At 38.8% G+C, this 15779-nt stretch overlaps 2 protein-coding genes across 2 annotated transcripts in view; one reads left to right on the top strand and one right to left on the bottom strand.

Annotated features, from left to right (window-relative positions):
* The window catches only part of FAM228A (family with sequence similarity 228 member A), a 62939-nt gene that overhangs the window by 40524 nt on the left and 6636 nt on the right, over positions 1 to 15779 (bottom strand). The window lies entirely within an intron of this gene.
* On the top strand, positions 121 to 5108 carry PFN4 (profilin family member 4). The gene is made up of 4 exons (XM_006192709.3): positions 121 to 237; positions 611 to 748; positions 1561 to 1666; positions 3939 to 5108. The coding sequence occupies exons 1-4, from the start codon at positions 121 to 123 to the stop codon at positions 3965 to 3967; spliced, it is 390 nt and encodes a 129-aa protein (XP_006192771.1). The 3' UTR covers positions 3968 to 5108.

The raw sequence follows: 15779 nt of genomic DNA, 5'->3' as shown, positions 1-15779 counted from the left end.
AAGAGCATGTGCTGACATTAAAACTGTCCAGAGTGTCTTAAGGATATTTGTATTCACAGGCCTTTTAAAAACTAGCCAGGGCAGATCATTTCAACTGCAGTTGCCTTTTTCAGAGGAAGCATGAGCCATTTGCAGAACTTACTGTTAGATACCCTACTGGGAACGAAACATGTGGACAGTGCAGCCCTCATCAAACTCCAGGAGCGGAGCCTTTGTGTAGCATCACCAGGATTCAGTGTAAGAAAAAACGAGTTTGGGCGTAAGAGTTTAAAACTTTCTGTAAAGGTCCATAGTAAATATTTTAGGTTTCTGGGCCTTATGGTCTCCATCACAACTACACAACTACTCTGCAGTTGTAATGGGAAAGATGCCATAGGCAATACATAAAAGAATGGGTATGACTGTGCTCCAATAAAACTTTATGAACACTGCAATTTGAATTTCATATAGTTTTTACACATCACAAAGTATTATTTTGGGTTTTTTTCCCCCCAACTACTTAAAAATGTAAAAACCATTCTTAGCTTGCAGGCCTACAAAAACTGGTATTGGGCCAAATTTCACCAGCCCACCACAGTATACCAACTTCTAGTCTATTTAACCTCTGCAGGTAATGCCCCGTGATGTCCGAACACTTGTTAATGGATTCGCCAAGAACCCTTTGATAGCCAGAAGAGAAGGATTGTACTTCAAGGAGAAGGACTACAAATGTATCCGGGCAGATGAGTATTCTCTTTATGCTAAGAATGTGAGTGTTCCAGATTTGAAGACAACTGGGTTAAAAACCTTAAGAATTTGACTCCAATTTTCTGTGCCCTTCCTGATCCTATCTCTGAAACAGGCTAAGCCCATGACTGCAATGGCAGTGTTTGAGATAGCAAGCAGTCTAATGCCAGGAAGGCATATGTAAAAGAAGGTACTGACAGAGAAGCCTAAATTTGAGAAATGTTCATTCCAGAATTCATCACCTGAACCTTACCTGAACTGTGCCTCTCCACTACAATTCATCCTTCATATTCTACATTCTTCTTTTTTCAAAAAGTGGTATCATTTTTGTGCTTAAGGCCTCTCTTGGTTCTCTGTGGCCTTAAAGGAATTAAAGAGATGAGAGTCACATTTCTGGATGGCCCTATATTATGGGTTAGGCACACTTCACCCACATTAAAAATTAAGTAGCCTCATTTACAGGTGAGGAAACTGAGGCTTGACAAGGTTAAATAAATAACTCTTCCATAATCATACAGCAGAAAATGGAGGGCTGGGATTCAAGCCCAGAGCTATATAATTCCAAAATGTATTTCCTTTCCATGACATCAGTTGTTCTCATTGGGATAGGGGTATATTACAATCAACTGGGAAACTTTTTTCAAAATATACATGCTGTTCTTGCAGTCTGAAACTTTTTGAGGAAAGACAACTAAATTAGAGAAAAAGAATGGAGAGTCCAAAATTAAATTATGAATATAGAAGTCAGGAAATGGTGAAAAATGTGGCTGGAGCATTACTGCTAGTCCTGTGATTGGAACCAAGAGAACGGCATTCTGTTTTATTCTGATCCAGGAAAATACTGGTGTCGTTGTTGTGAAGACCCAGCTGTATCTTCTGGTGGCAACTTACACTGAGGGCATGTATCCTAGTGTCTGTGTGGAAGCCACAGAGAAGCTGGGTAAGTCTCTCTCAATGCCTGTCTTTATTCCCTACCGTAGTCAAGTCTTCTGACTGCAGATAACCCAATCCAATCAGCTAGGGCAGAAAGGAGGAATTTATTAGAAGGATTCTGGGGCTCCTTAAAACCACTGGAAGGATGGAGTGCAGCTGAGCCACAGGGGAGATGGATTCCAGAAACTGGAACACTACTGGAACTCTTCTCTAGTCTAAGATCAGCTTTGTTCCATCCCATTGCAAAATGTCTCCTTTCCTGGTGGTATCACGGCCAAGCTTTGCATGCTACCTCAGTTTCTTTTAGATCCCTGATCTGCATCATATGGTTTACCCTTATATCAGTCAGCTGGGGGATCTGGGAGGGCAGGGTGAAAAAGCAGAGATGTAGCTGTTGGGGGCCACCCTATATAAAAGGACCTTTTACAGAAAAAGAAATTACTGTGAGCCAGGCAGTCAACTTGTTGGTGTCCACTGCATTCTCCTTCCATGTCTGTTTTTGAATAAAGATCTAACGTAGAACTGGGAAATTTCATCTACTGAGAGTTGAGCTTAATAAATGATAAACTGTGTTTGTGTTTAGATTTTTTAATCTAAATTTAAATTTCTAAAAAAAAAAAAAAACCTGTTGGAGTTTTTGAACATTCCTTTGAAATAGTAGAAGCCTCTACTTCTGCTAGTGAGGAAAGCAGCCATTCTTTCATTCTTTCAGCAAATCCTGTGATAACCTCCACATCCACTGCACTATCCTAATGAGCTAGGAAGTCAAAGCGGGTTAAAGTCAAGTCTGCCTTCCATGTCTCTCTATATGCTTTCCTGTCTGCCTGAAATACCTTCCCTTTCTGTCCTTACCCTTTCAGATCCAACTGGCAAATTCCTAATCATCACTGAAAACCAAGTAAGAACTTGAGTTTCTCTCCACTGTGCTATTTTATGCATACTTTTATATTTTTACCTACCTTACAGTCCTTTATCTACCTAGACTGTGAGCCCCTAGAAGGCGAGAATTCTGTCTTAATCATCCTCCTATCTCCAGTGTCTAATGATGAGACAGTGTCTAATGATGAGTAGGCAATTAACACATGTTTGATGAACAAATAAATTAATGACATCTGCCTAGCAGAATCAGGGAGGGCTTCAAAGAGCTGAATCTTAAAGGATTAATTGAGAAAGTAACTACATCACAGAAATTATACACCCCACACACACACAAATGTATAGACCTTCGCAGTTGTCATAAATAATTCCCTGGCATGGATTGTCATAAACCATGCTACACAGCTGGCAATGAGGTATTCTAGGAGCAAAGAGGACTAAGCATGGGTAAGATGCAATTTAGGAAGCACCTAACAGAAGGGGTGAACTCCAACTTGAGAGGAACAGGCAAGTACAACCATCAAGGACCCTTCCTGAGCAGGTGTTGGGATTTAAGGCAGGTTCAGTTTCAGTAGAGTGTGGCAGGAGCAAGAAGGCAGAACAGAGACTTCTATATCAGGGCTAATTATCTAATTAAAGGTGTCCAGAAAATAAGGCTAGGAAAATGGGCAATTAAGCTGTCAAGAAGCCGGATTCTATCCTATCAGCTGGGGCCCAGGGCTAATTCCCCAGGTCTCCTGTGGAGAAGACCAGAGAAGTTTCATGATCACTATAATGTAGAGTCTGTGGCTGGCACTAAAGAGTGCTTAAAGCCACAAAAGACTCCAAAGAATGTGTTGTAGTTAGAAGGACAAGGCTGACATCATTCCACTGAGATCTCACTGCTCTGGGAAGGGATAGACTATCTTGGAAGTGGTTGGATGCTCAGAGGGATGGATGATGCTGGTTACCTGTCTCATATCTCATCACTCAGAGCCGGTTACCTGTCTCATATCTCATCACTTACTTCTTATTTCCTTCACTTGTTTTCCTTTTAATTACATTTATGTTTATTAAAAAGTATACTTGATAATTATAGAAAACTTGGGAAATACAGAATTACGACTATTAAAACTTCTCATTATGAAGGATTTTAGGAGCATTATACATACATTATATATATATATATATATATATATAAAAGGGAATATATATATATTCCCTTACTAGACAGTGAACTCCCTGAGGGAGGGAGGAACTAGGTCTTAACTGTCCAGTCATCCTTGTACCTCCAGGTACTTAGCACAGTGCCCAGCATGTGGTAGTCACTCACAAATGTGTGTGGGATAAAAAAAATGAATGAATGAATCATATTGTGATAATATACTGTTCACAAATAATCACCATGTTCTGTTGCCTTTCAGGAGACTATCTAAGAAGAAAAGGAAATTAAGTTATCAGAGGATGATCAAAGACAATCTTAATGATTTTAGAAGAAAACTACAGATCTTAAAGAAAAAACTAATGCCTATGCTATGGCTGAAAAACACTAGGCTGAAGATGCTGGAAGGAAGAATGAGCTGAGGAAGCAATTTTTCTTATTTCAAGAGATCCTCTTCTTTAATTGGAATTATTTGATCTACTTTACTTGTTCTTCTTTTTTTTTTTTTAAGTGTTGGTTATTGGCATGAATGGGAGGGCGCCAATAGTTTCACAGGGCATATCTGTTGGGAGACTCCTCCATGAATCCCTTGTATTCCCACACATCTTTCTGGGTATACCAAGAATGCAAGGCCCTCACCACTCTTCATGCAGGCTATTTCAGGGTTATGCTGCAGGAAGCAACCGTGAATAATGAAGTAACGTCTCCCTTCAGAACAAAGAGCCAGCGTGCTTACTACTTGCTATAAAAAAGGTAAATTCCCTGAACTAATGTTCCAGTCCTATAGTGCAGCTCACCCTGCACTGTCGCAACCATCTGGTCCACATCACCCCTGTGGGACTTGGGGAGAAAGGGAACTGATGCAAAGGCCACCCAACAATGGGCCAGGAGTCAAGGTATCTGATGAACATTCCACATTCCCCACCATCTGCAGGTATCTAATTTTGTTAAGCATTGGAAAGACCTTTTCAAAAATCAACTCAAAAAGATTTTTGACTCCATCTCCCTCACTTCCTTGTAGTCCACAAAACTTAGTATGGTCAGTGAATGCAACCTTCCCCAGAAAGAGTTCATCTCCTCTTGGCCACCTCCTAGATGATGGCTGGAACAATATGGGGGGAGAGTTATATAACCTATTTCAAAAATTCAGGATTCTGCCCTGATCCTTCCTGGACATGTGCCTCTTTCTCTCTCCTAATAGCAACCTTAGGCCAGCCTGGTTGGTACACCCTCCAAGTGTCCCTGGGGAGGGAATACCACAGACCACTGGCAATTTTTGACATGATCATGCAGTTTTTGAATTCTAAAAGCATGCTGTCTTGGGCAAGGTGTCTCTTATTAGTGTTTATAAAATTCTCCCATTTTCAGGCTTTGTGTAATAGCCTTTCAATACTACTTCTTTTCTGAGCTTAGTTGTCAAGAACTATAGATTTATTCTTGGTGGTCAACCTTACCACTAGTCCATACATTCATTTATCTGTTCAGATGCTTGATTCTTTTTTGAACAAGAGGTAAAAAAGCATTTAAAATTCACTTATGTAGCATTCATTGAGTAGCCTACTGTGTGCTAAGTACTGGTGATACAAAAGTAAATAATATATGTATCCCACCCCAGATGGGATTACAAGCTAGTTGGGAAAACAAATTTACAAATGAGTCCATTACCAGACGATAAATGCTGTAACAGATATAAAAAGAGAACTATAAAGCACAAAACCTGAGGCAACCAGCTCTTCATTCAGGAGCCTGCAAATATATTTGAAGTGACTCTGGAAGAATAAGTAAAGATAGAAGAGAATGAAAAGCATTCCAGGTCTAAGAAACAGGATATGCAAATTCCTGTTGTGTGAAAAGAATGGTAAGAAGTTCAATGTGGCTAGAAAGTAGTATATATGGGAGATTGATAAATGAAACTGCAAAGGTGAATGAGGCCTAAGGAGAAAAGGCGACTTTCTTCAGGGTCACACAGGCCATCAAGCAGTGCTGTGGTATACACAAAGTAATACACACTTATACCTAAACTTGAGAAAGTAAGTTACTCATAATTTCACATTAAATGAAAACTAATGTTGATACTTTTTATTTTCTTCCAGGCTTTTTTTCAGTGTTCATAATATATACATTTTAACCTAACCTAGATCAGCAATACATATGGTTGACAACCCACTCTGTTCACTTTCATTTATGAAGCCTTGAATATCACTAAAATTGCTCAGAAAATATTTTTAATCATTGCATATCACATGATATTTAGGTTATTTCCACTTTTGCACTTCATAAATAACATTGTAGTTTATAACTTGTACATAATTCTTTGTGTCTCATGATTTCCTTAGGTCTGAAAGTAGAATTTCAGAGCAAATTTATAGCTCTCTGAAGTTTTTGTTGTTTTGTTAACAGAGAAGGAGTTTTATATGGTTTATAAAAGGTAATTGGGAGGGAGTTTTGGGGGGGGGAAGGGAGGAAGGTGTATGTAATTCAGCTCTAACTCATCAGTTTCCTATGCTTGTGGGATTGGGGCTGAGGCTGTCTTCCCAAGTGCCCCAATAAATGAGAATGAGAGGAAATGCAGCCAGTTAAACTGGCTGAGTCAGAGACCAGAGAGGCAGGTTACTATTTGAATCCAGATAGTGCTAAATCATAGTGACACTGGACAGTTGCTCCTGTAGAATATAGAGATGTACAATACAGAGACACTCATGAGGTTTACAGGATAAGCCAGGAAGCATTTGGGGACTTCTAGGTACAACTCCAGAGGAGGCCATGCATGCCAAGGCCAAGAGCTAAACAGAAGGCTGGGCTATTAATGCTCTGGGTTAACATTATGCTGTATCATCAAAACAAAATGGACTAGAGCAGAAACATGCAAAAAATGGTGCTCAGGCCCACAACACTTGAACATCTGAACCTAATGATATGTGTAGAAGGAATGTGTAACCATAGGAAGTGGAAGCTGATCAGCCAGGGAAGCCTAGACAAGGAGTCCCTGGAGCAAATGCTGGCTGGGCTGTTCAAGATGGGAGGAACCTTGAGCAAACAATTCAAGTTGTCTGGTATTTTCTAGCAGCAACTCTGACACCAACTGATGTCCTACAATTCAATCCCATTTGACACTAACTACCTGGAATTAATGCAGACCCCACAGACTAAGGCGCTCAGATCCATAAGACTGCCTTCATTTCAAATGTCAGCCACAACTCCTGGGTCCCCAGACTACTCAGACTTCTGACTTGGTTACAAATTTGAGGGTTCCTTTGACCCCACTTTGGTTTGATAATTTGCTAGAATGACTCAATGAACTCAAGAAAGTGCTATACTTATGATTACAGTTTTATTATAAAGAATACAATTCAGGAACAGCCAAGTGGAAGAAATACTTAGGGCAGGGTCCTGGAGGTAGGGCACAGGGGCTCAGAGCTTCCATGCTTTGGTGAACCACCCTCCCAGAATATCAATTCACCAACCAGGTAGCTCTCCAAACCTCATTCTAGAGTTTCTATTTGGGGTTTCATTAGTAGGCATGATTGATTAAGTCACTGGCCACATGATTGAACTTAATCTCTGGTCCCTCTCCCCTCCCCAGAGATCAGGGGTTGAAGCTAAAAATTTCAACCCTCTAATCTAATCCTCTAGTGACTGGCCCCATCCTGAAGCTATGTAGCCCTTCACTCCCCACCATGAGTTATCTCATTAGCATGAATAACAAAACACACTCCTATCACTCAGGAAATCCCAGGAGTTTCAAAGCTCTGTGCCAGAAAACAGGTACAAAGACTAAATACATATTTACTATATCACTTCTGGTCTTAATGGCAAGATTTTACCATGGTATATAGGTGGCTGTATGTTCTATCTTAGCCAGATTTAGTAGTAAGCATTCAATTCATCTCAATCATCTCATCTTGTCCTGAGTCTTTGCTCACCATTTCACTTTCCATGTAGATCTACCTATTGATTTTGGGGTCAGACCTCATGCCAATGATTTCTCCTTGTAAATTAGCACATTGACATCTGAACTTTACAACTTAGTTATGTGGACTATATACCCACTCTCCACATGTTGACAAACTGGGGTTTTTGAGCCTGCAAGGCAGAAGGTTTGCCCCTGGATCATGGTGATACCTGAAATACTGAAGGCCATTATGAAACCTCTTGGCTACTCACCAGCATTTGCCAGACACACACACACTGCACTGCTGGGTGCCTAATGGGAGCCTTTTTCATAAGTCTCATCAAAGCACTGCCTCAGTGTCTGGAGCCCTCCTATTTAAGACAGCCCTATAATTTCATCCTATAATTCCCACTGCAAAGTTCCAGCTGGGCTCAGCTACTCAAAGAGACCCATAAAAGTGACCTTTTGATGACAGCTACACAGTACCTGTGCAGGTGTCCAGGGAGCAGATGATCTGAAACAGAGGTCTCCAGACAAGGGAAATTTGTGCCCCATGGTTCACAATGGCACATACAGGCATGAGTGGATTTAAGGGGTTCATTTTTTCCAGATCCTCAACTTCCATACACACTTTCCTAAAATTTACCTGCTATGATTGAGAAGTAATGCTAGTTCTTCTTCTCCACCTCCCCTCCCCAACTGCCTAATAAACTTTCTACAAAAGAAAGTCCTACTGTCATCCAGCCCCAGCTTTCTGTGATGCTTGGCTTGGAGTATAAGAACTGCAGAGTGCCAAAGGAAAGGAAATTTCTAAATATTCTCAAATTTAATGACCTCTTCCATCCTCTATTGTCAAAAATACATCATATGAGAAGAGTTCCATGAAAATAAAGCAAAAAGAGCATCACTGAGAAATAGTGAAAATCTTTGTATCTTAATTCCTTAGGAGAGGAAGACTCCATGTCTTATCTATGTCCCTTAAAATTCAGAAGCAAAACAGCTGTCATGAGGACATGAATTAACACGATTACTTGAAAAATGAGAAACTTTTTCTAACAGAAAGTAATTTGATTTGGCTGATTAGTTTAACAATGATGGCCGGCTTTGCCACTGATATTTTTCATAAGTGGGTTAAGTCTACAGCTCCAAGATGTTAATAAAAATATACCTACAGCACATGATACAGTAAAAGGATATAGTCAAAAAACTGTCTTAGCAAAAGTGTATTGGGATTAACATTTTTCCTTTCCATATCCTCCTGAGTATATCAATTTAAACAAGGTGCCTCTAAGTGAAAAAGCAGCAGATATAATTAATAATCACTTGATAAATCTTTGCAAACCTTTGTTGGTATAACCCCAGAAACTGAGAACTGGAATGACACTTATTATTGGATAACTAATCCTTTACAGGTTGAGTGGTTTCCAAATCTTTGCTTTCAACACAATTAAGTTGCCAACTAATAGATCACTGAAAATAATTTTTGATGATAGATCATTATATGGTTTCTATCATATAACTCAAAGGTATTCAAACAACTGGCTGACATTCCTATAATGAAATCTCTTTTTTCCCATCTTATTTATGCAAATTAAGTTTCTCACAGCTTGTCCATAAAAATGAAAAATAGAGATTAATGTTGAGCATAGTTTCATCCTAGCAATAATTAACACTCATTCACAGATATAGTAATTATTTGGAAAAATTCAGGCCCACCAATGGTCCAATAAAATTTTACTTTTTATGTTCTATAATTATTAATAGTTAAAATAATACTTTAAATAACATTAAAATCATTCAAAATAATGTTTTTGATCAGTTATTCATTAATATTATAATGATAATTAAATCCAGAAGAAGTCTAACACTTATAGCCCTATGGTCACAGAAAGTAAATTCTTACATTAATGTCAGGTTACATATATTTATTTGCTGCAAATGAGAATGATCAATAAAGCATAAAATATAGCAGGATATAATTCTTATATAAAATGAAGACATAAGTATTAGAATAAAAATGAAATTTTAAAACAGCTGTTAAAGAATAAATTGGGTAGTTTTTAGTGGATGATTATATTAACAAATTGCTCTTAAATCTGTATTCCACTTGATACATTTAAAAGCCTGACAAAAGAGTTTTTAACGTCAGTATTTATGACCAGAAGTCATATCTTTTGCACTACTTAAATTTAAGATGAAATATTTTAGATATCAATTTGAATATTTAAGAGAGGACACATAGTTTTTGAAACTGCTTTTTGTCTGTTTGAGAATAAAAAAGTGTGAAGACCACTGCTTGGAATAAGAAATGTCTTGGGCCCTGGGCCATATGGATGGCTGCCCAGGAAAATGGCCAGGGCAGGTAACCAAAGAGGCAGCTCCACTAAGCTTACTTCAAGCCTTTCCCTCTCCTAGAGACTTCCTGAGTCCCTACTCCTGGGATCTGCCCCACCATTCTCAGGGTGGGGTGCTCATGGAGAGAGAGGAGGAAGAGCCCAGAGAAAGTCCTGCAAGCACAGACTGGCATGGTACCCAGAAGTGAACTGGCCCAGCTCCTCCAGGGAGTGTCAGCCTTTACACAGTTTCAGAACCACGAGTTATCACTGAGCTGCCGGGCTGCCCAAGTTTGGGCTTGAGTTACCAGAGAAGCTGCTGTTTTAAGGTAACTCAGCAGAACTGCACAGGACCCTTTAGAGGTACTAGGAGCCCACTGGACATCTGGCAGAGATTACTCCCCACTCCGATTTAATTTTCAGGATAAGCAGCAGCTGTGCCCTTACAACATTTGAGTTTCTGGGACACATGCTTCCACCCCATGCCAGCACAGATCTTGCTTGTCCTGCTTAAACATGATCCTTTGAGGAGACGCTTAAGAGGCCAGAGATGTGGAGGACTGCGTAATATTGCCATTGCAACCAGTCATCTGAAAATCACCACCCAATCCCAAAATTTATATTTTGACCAAAACAAAGGGGTTGGGGCAGGGGATGTTTGTGGGGCTTCCAGCAGACCTCTTTGCTGATCCTTTGGGAAGTCCACGCACCCAGAGATGGAGAAAGTGTGTGTTGCACCAAGGGAAACCTCATAAGTTCCTCTACAACTTTGTAGCAATACCTTCTTCTCCCTCCTGTTTGGCCCAGCTATTTCCATGTCCTTCCTTCCCTCCACTTGTCCTTTTTCCTCCCCCTTCAATGAAGCCTTCAGGTGAAAGTGCTGATGAGACAGCCTGACTCGAGTCCTGGGTTCCAGCAACTGCTCTGTACTGACAAGCTCTGTGACCCTAGAAGGCATTTACCCCTCTGACTCTCAGTTTCCCCATCTGAAAACAGACCTCATAACTTGCCTCTTTGGGAAGCTGCAAGCCTCCAGTGAGCACAGCCACATCCATGTATTGTGACCTGTCCCCCAGCTCTGATAGGAGCTCTACCCTATCAGACACCCTCAGCCTGGAGGGCTATTGTGGGGTCCCTTGGGCTCCCTCAACTTCTTCATCCTCCACCCACAGCCTGTACTGCCTCTTCTCTGCCCACCACAGGCTGGCAAGGGCTGATGCTTTCTCCTCCAATTTGTTGATCTTAGAGTTGTAGTGACAGATTTCCTAATACTGATTTTATATGTATACTCATATAGTACATTACTTTTGATAAATTGCTAAATTCCATTTGCTAATTTTTAAAAGAAATTTTTGTCTTTATTAATCAACCTTTGCTACAAAAATAAACTACTTCAAAATCTTAACAGTTTATAACAACAACTGTTTATTTCTTGCTCGCTTACGGCTATGCAGGGCCCTGCTGGGCTCTCCTGGGCTTAGTCCCAGACAGTAGTTTGGGTTCAGGTCTGCTCTGTACGTTTCGTCATCCTGGGACAAGCTGAAGGACACCACCTGTGGACGGTAGGAGGCCAAGAAGGCTGATGGAAAATGACCATGTCCTTGTCACTTGTGCCCCATCCCACTGGCCAAAGCAAGTCACAGGGCCAAGCACATCAATGGGGTGAGGGGAAAACACACCTCCCATTGGGAGAAGTAATTTTGCTGGAAAATCCTCCATTTTCTCTAGGGTTGAAGATTTGTTGCCATAAAGTTATGTGTAATTTGAATTTATTCTTCTTTAAACTACTCCTGTATCTGTAGTTATATCTCCTTTCTCATTCCAAATCTTTCATACTTTCTCTCTTATTCCCTGAATCCAACTCACAATAGAGTTCATCTGTTATTGGTTTTTATAAAGAATTAGCCTCTGGATTTATTTATCTTGACTATCGTTTTGTTTATTTGTTTTCTATTTTACTTATGTCAGCTCTTATTTTCATTCTTTTTTTCAGTTTATTTTTGTTTATTTTGTGTTACTTTGCTAACTTAAGAATATCTAGTTTCTTCATTTTTCATGTTTCTTCTTTAATATTGAGCACATTTCAAACATATTTAAGATTATTCTCCTTTGGTTTATTTCTACATAGTTTGTAATTCTCCCTCACCTCCTTTTAATTTCCCTTGTAGTACCCACTTTGATCCAAAGGTTATCTTAGAATGTGTTTCTTCCAAATACTTAAGGGATTTCTGAGGTGGTCAAAGTATCCTCTTTTTATCATTTATTCCTAATTTTATCAACATATGATTGAGAAAATATGGCCTGTAAAATTCTTGCTTTCTAAAATTTGTTAAGGTTTTTCTTTGGTGACAAGTACTTAATTAATTTTATAAATGTTCAATGGACCTAAAATAGACATACTCTATTTGCAAGGTTTTTAAATCAAGTTTACTGATTGCACTACCCAATTCTTCTGTGTCATTGATTTTTTTCTATTATATCACTCAAATTCTGAAAGGGATTTACTAAATTCTTCCACTATGATTACACTTCTGTCCATTTATCTTTGAATTTCTAATTTAGCTTTATTGTTTTATGCATTCAGGCTCATAATTTTTATATCTTCCTTACAGATCTTACCTTTTTAAAGTCATCTGGCAATCTCTGACTCATAATAGGAGAATTTATCTGTTTAAATTTATTGTAATGATTGCTATGCTTTTGATTTTATTTTTCATTTTATTATTAAACATTTTTCTCTTTTTCCTTTTATTTCCTTTGCCAGCTTTATTAAGTGGCTACCATTTCCACTTCCCCACCTTGATAATTTGGATGTTCTCTTGTTCATTTCCCAACTTTCATAATCAGATACATTTCTCCTAAATATAACCTATTTTCCCTTAAGATTGTATCCCCTCCTCCCTTGGAAGTGTTCCCCACCAAGGCATTCACCAGTGAGGTAAGATCATTAGCATCTTTCAACTTCGAGTTTTGCAGAGACATTTTAGTACAGTGAGTGCTTGATTATTATTTAGAACTGCCCTCACAGTAATTTCTTACATTTTAAAAGTTCTTATTTAGCATTCATATATACTCCCCATCCACCCTTATCCACTATGAATTTTAATCTAATCAGTTTAATTCTATATATTTTGCAAAGTTTGTTGTTTACAACTGTTTCTTCTCCATCTGCTGTTATTTGGTTAGAGCCTTGACTCAAGTATTGACAGGTGGATCCGGGTGATGTGTTTCTCTCTTTTTTTTTTTTTTTTTTTTTGACAGTCAAATGTGCTTACACTTATAAATAGTAAGTACTCCATTTGTGTCCCTTTTTTTAGATTCCACAAATAAGTGATTATCATATGGCGTTTTTCTTTCTCTTTCTGGCTCTGGGTCATGTGTTTCTGAACTCTTGCATATTCTCAAATATATATGTATTTTAGCCCTGACAAATTGAAAAAAATACCTGACTTAGCTGGATACAGGATTATTGGATTGCAGCCCTTTCCCTCTGGTCAGTAGATGGTAAGTCTACTCTTCTAGCTTCCAGATTGCAGATGGAAACCTGATGCCATTTTGATTTCTTAATCTTTTGTACACAACTTATTCTTTTTACTTGGAAATCTATAGAACTAAGAATTTCACAGCATATAGCCATAGGTTTCTGTTTTGCTTTGTTTTGTTGTTGTTTTGTTTTGGGGGTAAGGTAATCAGGTTTATTCATTTATTTATTTAATGGAGATACTGGAGATTGAACCCAGGACCTCATGCATGCTAGGCAAGTGCTCTACCACTGAGCTATACCTCAATCTCCTGAATTTTACAAAATACAGATATGTGGTTTTTTTTAGTCAACCCATCCTTTAAATCCACGAACCATTTCAATTTGTAGAATCTGCTACAGTTTAGGCAATTTTTATTTTATCACTTGTTTAACTATTGTGTCATCTTCATCCATTTCTCCTCCTTTCTTTTTAAAAAAATTTCTTTATTTATTTCATTTATTGAAGTGTAGTCAGTTTACAATGTTGTGGCAATTTCAGGTGTATAGCATACTGTTTCAGTCATACATATAGATACATATATAATATACATACATATATTTCATATATAGGTTACAGGGTATTGAATATAATTCCCTGTGCTATACAGAAGAAACCTGTTTATCTATTTTATATATAGTGTCCTCCTCTTTCTAAAACTCCTGTTATTTTCATGGTGAGGTCTCCAGAATTTATTCTCCAAATCTCTTATCCTTTTATGAATGCTCATCTCTTTAGGGTTTTGCTGTGTTGCCTGACATATCTTGTGACCTTAATCTTCTAAACCACTAATTCAGGTCTCAATAATGACCATCCCCTTCAAAACATCATTTACTGAATTGTTTAATTGGGAAATCTTTTTTTTTAATTCTAGAAATATTTTTGTAGTACTCCTGAATCTTTTCAACTGTTTTTTAAATTCAAGTTTTCATTTGTTTCCTGTAGCTGCTCTATTTTGCTGGGCATATATTTCATTCATTCTGACAGATCTTGACTGGCTGCTGGCTCCCATTAAATTATTTTTTGATTGTTGGAACAGCCTAAATTACTACGGCAGACCAATGAAAGGGGAAGTGGTCTCTATCTTTGTAGGCTGGGGGTATATAAGATGGCAAGAAGACTCCTTGTTTTTTTGACACCCCTGTACTTGACCATTCTCAGGAGCAAGGAGGACTCCGCCCATCTATGAAGCTCCATCTGAGTCCCTTGTGGGCTAGAGACTTGGCAAACACTCTTATGAAATATTCACTTTCCTATAAATCTCTATAAGTCAAGCTTTTTCCCAGGGTCCATTGTTTTCCATTGCTTATCAGAAAACTCTGATATTATTCTTCAGATTTGGTTCTTACCTAAACCAAAGGGGTGAGGGTGAGGGAGAGAAAATGCCTTCTGGAGAATCCTCAGAGGAGATGCATAAGCAGGGCCCTGAAAGATGAGCAGGTTTTTTCTGGAGAAGAGAGACAGAATATGACTTTAAGTGCCAGCTACCAAGTTTGGATTTTATTCTTTAATCACCAGGGAGCCAACAGCAGAGGTTTCCTGCCCCCCCTGTGACATGGTCCTTCTGAGAATTAGAGCCTATCCATGAAAGCAGCAAGAAATATTCACCACACAGGTTCCAGAAAAGGCCTCACAAGGACTTTCTCTCTGAGTACATTGTTTGGCTTCTGTCCCTTTTTTTTGTAATAATGGCTTTGACACAGATGGCAGGAGGAGGGATAGTAGCTGACAAGCATTTCTGGAAAATGGGCCTTATAAAAACAGATAATTTGGGTAACCTTCTTGTAAGAGGTGTGCTCAGCAGAGGGAAGTAAATAAAGAGAGTGGAGGTTTTGTAATTGATAGGAGAAACGGTTGCCCTGGGCAGCCTTTCTTTCTATTATAGAGCCCTATACAGAGACCAGGATATTTGAGTTTGATTCCGGGCTCTGATAACTCACCAGTGATGTACCCTTTGAAACCAAATTAATCTTTCTAATTCTCAGTTTCTTTTTAGTAAAGTATTATGATGATCAAATAAAAGAAGGCATGTGAAGAGGTGGTAAAATTATGTCACTGCAACAAAAAGAAAAAGTTACCTATTTTTGTGCAGGTGCACATACATGTATAATTCTTCTAATGCAGTGGTTTTTAACCAGGAGCAATTTTTTGCCCCCCCACCCCCACCCCAGGAATATCTGGCAATGTCTGGAGATGTTTTTTATTGTTACATTTTATTGTTGGTATCTATTGTTGGACCAGGGATGCTGCTAAACATCCCACACTGCACAAGCCAGTCTTTCACAACAAAGAATTATTTAGTCCAAAATGTCAATAGTGGCGAGATTGAGAAACCCTGATGCAGCCTATTTATCCAG

The sequence above is a fragment of the Camelus ferus genome, chromosome 15 (assembly GCF_009834535.1).
Source record: "Camelus ferus isolate YT-003-E chromosome 15, BCGSAC_Cfer_1.0, whole genome shotgun sequence".
NCBI lineage: Eukaryota > Metazoa > Chordata > Mammalia > Artiodactyla > Camelidae > Camelus > Camelus ferus.
Note: the sequence above shows the minus strand (reverse complement) of the source record. Positions and strands in the feature narration are given on the sequence as shown.

Bases quoted from the DNA above. Each gene is read 5' to 3' on its own strand.
- PFN4 (XM_006192709.3), top strand. From the start codon at position 121: ATGAGCCATTTGCAGAACTTACTGTTAGATACCCTACTGGGAACGAAA. The intron at 749-1,560 runs GTGAGTGTTCCA...ATTCTGATCCAG, and splicing joins ATTCTCTTTATGCTAAGAAT to GAAAATACTGGTGTCGTTGT. The intron at 1,667-3,938 runs GTAAGTCTCTCT...GTTGCCTTTCAG, and splicing joins GGAAGCCACAGAGAAGCTGG to GAGACTATCTAAGAAGAAAA.